We start from the raw sequence: 9,293 nt of genomic DNA on the forward strand, positions 1-9,293 counted from the left end.
AGACTGTGTCCTCTGGGCCATTTGCCAAACACTCTGGGTTGGAAGAGAGAGTGAGCAGGGCTTGATGGAGAGGCAAAGTAGATCAAGTGGCAACTCCTTCAGCCTTTTTATCGTAGGTCCTGAGTGAAACTTGAATACTCGTCTACATTTCAGGTCCTTAGAAGGGAGCATGCAGGAGGCAAATCCTGTTTGGAGAAAGCCAGCGTCCAACATAGTACTTGGTTAACGTCAGGCACATGAATGCTGAGTGACAGGTGCCACAGGCCAAGCTGAGCCCCACTTGTTCATCTAGGCTGGGGTGACCAGAGGGAGGCCCAACCCAGGGTCTCCTGTCCATGGGCTGGGGAGCAGCAACAGTCAGGAGCAAGGCCCAGCCCACCTCCCCGAGGAGGCAGAGGGAAGGGGGCTGAGTGGTTGTCAGGCATGGTCCTCCCCGTCTGGAACGTGGCGGTAGCCAGGAGGCTGGGCCTGCATCCGGAAGAGGACGGTGAGGAGCAGCACTATGAGAAGGAAGAGGATGGAGCCACATACAGCCAAGGCCACGATCACCTCTGGGCACGGGGCAGGGAGGGCGAGAGAAAGGTCATGTCAGTGTTCATTCAGCAAATATCTGAGTGCCTACCACATGCCAGGTGCTGTTCTTACAATGGGGATATCACAGAGGGCCAAGACAAAGTCTCCCTTGTAGATTTTACATTCTAGGAGAGGAGATGCCATGACAGGCAAATGATAGACATGATGGATTAGTGGCAAATGCCATAAAGGAAAACAAAGCAGGGTAAGGGGGAAATGATGGAGAGGTAGGTCAGTCAGGGAAGGTGTCACTGAGAAAGTGACCATTTGAACCTGGAGTCACTGAGACATACAAAAGATCTGAGAGAAGAGTGTCCTGAGGCCAGGGGTCAGGGGGTGGGGTGGGTGGACGGGAAGCAAATGCAAAAGGGAATTTGCTTGGCATGTTCTAGGACCAGCAAGAAAGTCAGTATCACTAGAGCAGAATACACAAGCACAGGAGATGAGGGCAGAGGACCAGACCAAGTAGGGCCTGGAGGCCATGGTAAAGAACTTGGGTTTTTTGTTTTTGTTTTGTTTTTTAATTTATTTTTCTTATGTATTTTTGGCTGTGTTGGGTCTTTGTTGCTGCATGTGGGCTTTCTCTAGCTGCAGCGAGCAGGGGCTACTCTTCGTTGTGGTGCGCGGGCTTCTCATTGCAGTGGCTTCTCTTGTTGCGGAGCACGGGCTCTAGGCGCACGGGCTCAGTAGTTGTGGCACGTGGGCTCAGTAGTTGTGGCTCACGGGCTTAGTAGTTGTGGCTCGCGGGCTTTAGAGCGCAGGCTAAGTAGCTGTGGTGCACGGGCTTAGTTGCTCCGCGGCATGTGGGATCTTCCCAGACCAGGGCCCGAACCCGTGTCCCCCGCATTGGCAGGTGGACTCTTAACCACTGTGCCACCAGGGAAGCCCAAGAACTTGGGTTTTATTCCAAATGTAATGGGAAGCCACTGGAAGATTCTGAGAAGAGTAGTGATGTGAACTGATTTATGTTTAAAAAAAATTAACTCTGTTGTGCTGAAACACTGGTAGAGCCAAGAACAGAATCAGAAAGAACGTTAGGAAGCTTTTCAGTACTTCAGGCAAGAGATGATGGCAGACAGGGCTAGGGAGCAAGAGCGTGTACTTCAAAGATTGGGCTGGTAGGATCTGCTAGTGGTCTGGAGGTGGGGTCTGAGGAAGAGGGTATTCAGAATAGCGCTTTGGGTTATGCTATACACCTAGGTGGCTAATGCGCCATTTACTAAGGTGGGGAAGGCTGGAGGAAGAGCAGATTTGGGGGAAGAGCATTTGGATGGATTGATTGATTTTTGAGCATTTGGATTTAGACTTCAACTGTGACATGCCTTAGTTGACATCCACGTAGAGACCTCAAGTCAGCAGCTGGATATGTGAACCTGCAGCTCAGAGAAGAGGTCATGAATCTGTGAGTCATAAAAAGACAGAACTTAGCATGGAGATGGTAATATAAGGCTGGGTAAGCTCACCTTGGGAGCAGGCATGGATGGGGAAAGAGCGAGGCTGAGCCCTGGGCCATCCACTGGTTAGTGGGGAGGAGAAGCTAGTAAAGGAAGCTGCCTATGAGTTAGGAGAAGAACCAGAGAAGCCAAGGAAGTGTTTAAGGAAGGAGTGATCGATTCTGTAATGCTGCTGAGAGGTGAGAGAAGCTAAGAATTGGTCACTGGCTTTGGTAAGAGGAGGTCATTGGTCCTTGACAAGAGTGGTTTCCATGGAGTGGCAGGTGACATAAGACTGTCCAGTGTGAGTCTGAGAGAATGGGCACTGAGGTAGTGACACCAGAGTCTAGGCAACCCTTTGAAGGATTACACCCGAAAAGGGGAGAGAGAAAAGGAGTGGCAGCTGGAGAAGGACGTGGGCCAAAGAGGTTTTTTTAGGCTTTGAGATGACACTGATCCAGGAGAGCAGTAACACTGAGCACCGGGGTCCGTGTGGAGGTGAGAAGAGATGGACCCAGAGTGTAAGTGGAAAGGCTGGCTCCAAGTGGTGGCTTGTACCAGCGAGTAAGCTGGAACACCTGGTGGTGGGAGGACAAGACAGTTTTCTCCCGGTTGCTTTTATTTTCTCTTAGTATAAGAAGAGGGGCATTGCCTGAGGGTGAGGAGTACGTCTCAGGGTGGGAAATTAACTGTCTAGGGATAGGATGGGCCTCGCCCCAAACCATGCAGCGTCTGAGCTGGCTAAAGGACTGCCATCCCTGCAACAGGACGGCTGGAAGTGCATCAGCTCTCTCGAGACCTGTGGATATGAATTGTAAGCTGTTCTGGGACACGGCCAGCATGGAGGCAGGCAGCAGCTCACCTGTGTCTGCAGGACTGCTTGCCAGCCGGCACTCCTGCTGCCAATCCTTGGGCACAACAGGCTCTGTGAGGCGAAGGAAGTCCTGCAGCGGGCAGCGGTGAGGGCAGCCAGGCAGGATCAGCGGCCAGGGGGCCTTGTTACTCTCATTCCGAAAGTACATTTCCACTGAGAAATTCCTGAGGGTTGATAGGAGACAAGATGGGAGCTGCCCACAGTCCCCACGTGAGCGCCTCTCCTCAGGGCAGACCCATAGCTCCACTCACCCAGTATCTTCCTGGTACAGTTCAAATATGTGGCAGGACGCATAGGGGGCTTGTTCACCATTGTAGACATCCAACGCCATTTGCAGAGCAACCAGGGTGGTGTCGTGCTGTAAGAGAGAAGGGCTCCCCATCAGCACTGCCCCCCACACCCCCAGGCGCTGAAGAGAGGAGAGATCCAGCTCCTACGTGACGTCAGCACACTGGGGACCGTGGAAGCTTACCGCAGAGTAGACCAGCAGCTTAGGGAGCTGGGAGGTGGTTGCCATCAGGGTCAGGTTCTTCCGTATCTGAGCCAGCAGGACTCCTGAAGGAGAGAGTCCCCAGTGTCAGTGGCTACAGCCATCACCGTCTTCTGACTAGACCTATCTGAGGTCCTCTCCCCCTCTGCCAGTCCTGGGTCTGATCACCAGCACAGAGAACGCTTTAGATTCAGGGGAACCACGCAAACTCTACAGCAGCCCCTGCTCTCTAATAACTTCCAAATTTACAGAAGGAAGCAAGACAAAACAAGATATCTATATTTCTCACAGGTGCGGAAACCTGCCCATTTATTTATAAAGGAGCTATGAGGCCCTGCCCATGTTTGAAGAATTACTCCAGTTGGGAATAAATATAAACTTAAGATTGCTTCAGAGCACACAGGATGGGGGCTCCAGGCCAGGGGAACTCTGTCATGTGTAGGCTCTGAAAACTTTCTAGATGTTGGAAAGGTCTGGCGGCTGGCACTCCCTTGGGTGCTCAGATGAAGAAACTGACGTGTATTACTCTCAGCGTCCTTTCAGAGTGGCCCCTGGTGGTCCTCTGGAGGTAGGAAGTCATTTGAGGGAAGGGAGGGTCTTCTGACATGGGTGAAACTTAAGGATATGAATGGCAGAAAAGCACAAAAACCTAACTGTGGTCACTCACACAGTGACAAACATGTTAAGTATCTGCAGAACTGGGGAGACTGGATGGCTGACGGGATAACTAGGGGGATCTGGTTCTGAAAGAGCAGAGAACACCTCAGGCAGAGAAGTAAGCATGTAAGAAGCCCCCAGGAGCAGATGTCTAATGCTGTAGGGTTCTGACAGGGGAGTGACATGCTGCTTTTGTCACTCACCCCCCTGCAGCCGGGCCTTCTCTGCCTGCTCGTAGATCCCGAAGAGGAAGCGGAAGCTGAAGTCCTTTAGCCGGCTCAGACGCTGCATGGTTTGGGGCGAGGCCCAGGGCGGCAGGACCAGCCCGTGTGTCTGCTGTGTACGGCAGCGGGCAGGTTAGCTCCCCAGCCTAGGCCAGAGCCTCTCCGGAGAGCAGCTCTCTTCCCACGTGGGACAGTACCTGTGTGTGTGTGTGTGTGTGATAGAGGGGAGGGAGAGGAGAGGCAGAGGGACTGGAACCAGGAGACATAGGCTGCAGGGAACAGGAAAGCAGGCTTGGGAGCGAGAAGTGTGACTCAGCAGAATGGAGTCAGATACCACGAGAGCTCTGGGTGGACAGAAGCAGGAACTGCTGACGACTGATAAACTGTTTCCCACTCTGAGGTTCTTTTTCACCCGTGAGGGAAGTTCCCTTGTTTCACAAGAGGTGGCTTGCTTGGACCTCCCCAGTAAGCATGGTGTCCAGGCACTGTGTTCTACTTGGCCTGGTCACCTAGGCCTGTCGAGGTATGAGAGAAGAGTGGTCACACCGGGGACCCTGAGCCGGCTCACCTCACAGAAAAGTGTGTCGTAGACATTCCAGATGGTCTCCAGTGTCAGGTCCGTAAGCCCTGTCTCGTTGGCCACCATATCCAGAAATTGCTATGAAAAATGGATCAGGGGATCAGTCCTGCCCTGGGGGAAAGGACAGTGTGGTGACCTCCACCTCAGCCCCACTCACTGCATTCTGAATACTCTCATTCTGATACTCCGGTGTCCGCCGGGTCTCGTTCTGCAGCTGTTCAAAACGGGGACATGGGCCCAATGGGAACTTCAGCAGCTGCAGACCAAAGCGGGGAAGCAGAGGCAGAGAAGGAGTCGGGGATCAGCAGGCCAACGGCCAGAATTGTCCCTGTCACCACCTCTAGGGAAGAGCTGGCTGGTCTTACCCTGTCCTCGGCAATGGGCACAGTGTGGACGGGGATAGGCTGCCAAGAGATGTTTGGGTTAAAGCGCTGCATCCCGTCGGGAGGGAAGAGTCCAGCCAGGTTGGCCTCAGCACTCATGAGAGTCCGGTCAAAGTCTGTACTTCGCACATAAACCTGCAGAGATGACAACATAAGTCTCATCTGTGGGAGCGGGGTGGGAGAGCTCTGGCCCCTCACTGGGGCTCCAGGGGTGGTTCTGTTCTTGATGGTCACCTAGCAAATTATAAATCAACCATGCATCTGGCCCTCTCCCCTTCTCTGGCCTTCCTCATCCCTCTTCCCAGCCAAGGGCCACTCAGCTGGGGGCGTAGCTGTCCCCCATCTGTGAAGAACTCCTGTGGGAATGGCTCTAGTTCAAAGCCCCTCCCAGTCCAAAGTGCTTAGTCAACAAGGCTCTCAGGTCTGTCTGCTTGCCTGGTTTATTACAACACCTGTTTCCCTATCTAGGCCTGGGTCCTTAAGGGCAGAAACTGCCTTCAATCACACCTCCCTTTATAACTGTCTTAGAGACCAGGAGAGGAAATAAAATAAGGAACAGAGATATTTGCTTGTGAAAAGGGAGGATTAAGCTGTGAGAAAGGGCAAGATCAGGATACGGCTGGCCCTCAAGGAAACAATAACAACATTTAGGCATAAAGATCAGATCTGTATGGCGCACCATTATGTGCAATGCTAGCATAGTGCCTGCCCCATAACAGGTACTCAGTAAGTGTCTTGGATGGAAAGCCTGAGTTACTTCACAGAGTCAGAAACTACTTTGCTAGATCCTTAAGTCAGCTTGGATGCTTGATCACTTTTGCCTCTCTCCAAGCCAAGCAGGGGCAACTCAGCCTCTAGGGTTTTGTTTTAGACAGCCCTTGGATGTTTTGTCCTGTAGTTGTGCTGTAACTAAAAGTGCATGGAGGGAGGCGTGCCCAGCCTCACCCGTAGTCTCCCTGAGGGCAGAGGGTGAGAACAGCACTTCCCATTTCCCTTGCCTCTAGAACTCCCAGCCTTACCTCTTGCCGGTGGTAAGAGGTGTTGAGGAAGTCATGGTAGCGCTGTCGCAGAGCCTGGCCCAGCTCCCAGTGCTGTAGCATCCCCTCCTGTGGGCAAACCCAAGGGTTAAGAGGCCCACAGGGAAGGGATGGCTCACAATTACCACAGGGCCTAGCCACTATTGCTTTCTAAGTTCCTGGTTGAAAGTAGGAGTGGATTAATCTGATACCAGGAGTCATTTATTAAGTGGCCGACTGTGCATGGCATTATGTATGCCCATTTTAATCTAGGCACAGATGAAAGTAAGATTAAGAAATGTGGTCAAAATGAGCACCCACATGGGAAAAGGCAGTTTGGTGAGGCCCCAAGCTCTGCAGCCTGCTCTAGAGGTCACTCATTCTACAGCTCATCCTGAGAGAGAGCTGGCTTCTGACCCACCTTGGTTAGCTGACCAAATCCCTGGGGCCATTCGTCTTCCTGATAGGGGTCCTTGGGGTATGTCTTCACTGGCGAACGGTCTCCATGTCGGTACAGCTGAGGGAAGAAAATGGTTAGCCTACAGGTCAGAAGGGTCCCCTCGATGTGGACACAGAGCCAAACTCTGCCCCATGTTGAGAAGGAGCCGTCACTCACTCTGGGAAGCCTTAACTCTACCAACTGCAAAAGACCCCAACTCAGAAGTCAGTAACTTCCTCCAGGTTCCAGAGGTTCTAACTTGGCTAAGCAATGTCACTGGAGACCTTGGGAAAATCAAAAGTACAGGTGGGAAAGGAAAAGAAATAAAAGCAATGCAGATGGTGGGGGAAACTGGAAAAAAAATCACCAAAGGTTTTCTTCGCGAGCCTCTTACCATTCAGCTACATCCCTGTCCCAAGGCAGACTCACCCGACCTATCCTCTAATACTGAACTCCGTACACCCTGCCCCCCCAAATACCCCAGAGCTTCACAAAAACTGCGAACCCTGGCCTCCAACCCCGCAGGCCGGTCGTCTCTTCTTAAACCAGCTCCTCCTCCAATGGACCCCAGACCCCAGCAAAGCCCCGCCCATCCCTCCACCCGCAGGCCGGTGCCCTCCTAGCACTGGCGAGCCCTTGGCGACCCCATCTCATTACCAAGGTAACGAAACGCAGACGCCGGGCCTGGGTAGGTGGCATCACCATCAGGTTAACACCAAGGAAGAGCTGGAGAAGAGCCACCCAGCTCCAGCCGAACTGTCTGCCCGCCATCACCGCTGTAGTCTGTGCAGCAAAGAGGCTGGAACCCGCTGAGTGGCACTTGCAGCAGCCGCCCGGACGCACCCTTAAGGACACACGCCGGAAGTGCTCTCGCCGCCATCTTGCTAAAGGTGGGGACAGGGATGGAGGGAGGAGGAATCATGTAGGGAATTCCTGTAGGAGGTTCGCGATCCCGCCGTGGCGGAGAAGCGTGGGAATGTAGCGCGACCTCGCCCTGCAGAAAGGGCTTGAAGACCTCGTCTTGGTAAAGAGAACACTGAGCGTGGGTTTTGCCTCTGCCCGCGGAGACCCAGTACCAAGGTGGCTCTTGTATTAGGCCGGACCGTGGCCGGCACAGCAAGCGACCCCCTCGGGCCGGGGTGCTGCCGGGCCTGACCTAGAGCGAGAGCGGGTGCAGAATTGGGGCGAGGGGTGGTATAGGGCGCCTTTCTCCACACCCCTTCCTTCGGGTGGAATTTGAGCCTTGGCACTGGCTCTCTTCCCCGGAAGAAGTCTTGTTTTGGGTGTAGGGCACAGCGTGTAAACAGCCCTTTGGACTCCTGTGTCCCTGAGGTTGGTCCCAGTGTAGCCAATGCTCATTTCCTGAGCAAAGCTTCAGGACTCCTCTCACTCCCCCTTCCAGTCCTTTCCCTGTCCTCCCACCCGTCCACTTCCAAGTTTTAGTTAATTAGAATCAAGATGTCATGCCTCTTCTCAAAGGAGTTGGGTTGCACAGGATGTTCAGACTTTGCAAAACCAAAGCAGTGAATCCGTAGGGGCGAAATTTCAGACCAGTGGGGAGATATATAGGGGTAAGGGGAAGGAGCATATACGGTGGGAGTAGGTGGGGTTTCCACAGAATCAGAGAGGCCCTCTTGGCACTGACCATTAGGATACAGGTGCAGCCAGTTGGCTTCAGGGCTTTGTGACTCAGCTTGGGGGGACTCACAGCTCCAGGAGGTCAGCTCGTAGGCCCTTGGGATGCTTTGATTTAGATCTGCCCCCTAATAGCAAACCACCTCAGATCACTGGAGAAATAAAACGTGATCAGAATATATGGAAGAAAGCAGGGTCAGTATCTTGCCCCATGACTCCAGATTGAATTATTTATATATACCTCAGAATCTAAACATTACTTCCAGAATTGTTATGGAGAAGCGAATAGAAATTGAGAGCTGAAGACTAGGTAGTCAAAAAGTTAGCCTTATTTAGTCACAAGCCCCCCCCCCCCTTTTTTTCTGAATTTTATTTACTTTTTATACAGCAGGTTCTTATTAGTTATCTATTTTATGTATATTAGTGTGTATGTCAATCCCAGTCTCCCAATTCATCACACCATCACCACCCCCACCCCCGCCACTTTCCCCCCTGGTGTCCATACGTTTGTTCTCTACATCTGTATCTCTATTTCTGCCCTGCAAATCAGTTCATCTGTACCATTTTTCTAGGTTCCACATATACGCGTTAATATACGATATTTGTTTTTCTCTTTCTGGCTTACTTCACTCTGTATGACAGTCTCTAGATCCATCCACGTCTCTACAAATGACCCAATTTCGTTCCTTTTTATGGCTGAGTAATATTCCATTGTATATATGTACCACATCTTTATCCATTCATCTGTTGATGGGCATTTAGGTTGCTTCCGTGACCTGGCTATTGTAAGTATAGTGCTGCAATGAACATTGGGGTGCATGTGTCTTTCTGAATTATGGTTTTCTCTGGGTATATTCCCAGGAGTGGGATTGCTAGCTCATATGGTAATTTTATTTTTAGTTTTTTAAGGAACCTCCATACTGTCCTCTGTAGTGGCTGTGTCAATTTACATTCCCACCAACAGTGCAGGAGGTTCCCTTTTCTCCACT

General features: G+C 52.0%; 1 protein-coding gene across 3 annotated transcripts; it reads right to left on the bottom strand.

Moving 5' to 3' along the window:
* Positions 1-405: 405 nt before the first annotated feature.
* Positions 406-7,474, bottom strand: ACP2 (acid phosphatase 2, lysosomal). 3 transcript variants are annotated; one of them, XM_082661054.1, is made up of 11 exons: positions 7,327-7,474; positions 6,652-6,747; positions 6,234-6,320; positions 5,197-5,349; positions 4,989-5,087; positions 4,820-4,909; positions 4,231-4,363; positions 3,353-3,435; positions 3,132-3,238; positions 2,869-3,044; positions 406-551 (listed from the first exon to the last, which is right to left on the bottom strand). In XM_082661054.1, exons 1-11 carry the CDS (start codon positions 7,438-7,440, stop codon positions 418-420), a joined length of 1,272 nt encoding a protein of 423 aa, XP_082517180.1. In that variant the 5' UTR covers positions 7,441-7,474; the 3' UTR covers positions 406-417. The 3 variants fall into 3 exon arrangements, with proteins under 3 accessions (XP_082517180.1, XP_082517179.1, XP_082517178.1); XM_082661053.1 differs by lacking the exon at positions 7,327-7,474 and adding an exon at positions 7,175-7,193; XM_082661052.1 differs by lacking the exon at positions 7,327-7,474 and adding an exon at positions 7,099-7,171.
* Positions 7,475-9,293: the final 1,819 nt, after the last annotated feature.

Source organism: Grampus griseus (genome assembly GCF_964374135.1).
Source record: "Grampus griseus genome assembly, chromosome: 8".
In the NCBI taxonomy this organism is placed as follows: domain Eukaryota; kingdom Metazoa; phylum Chordata; class Mammalia; order Artiodactyla; family Delphinidae; genus Grampus; species Grampus griseus.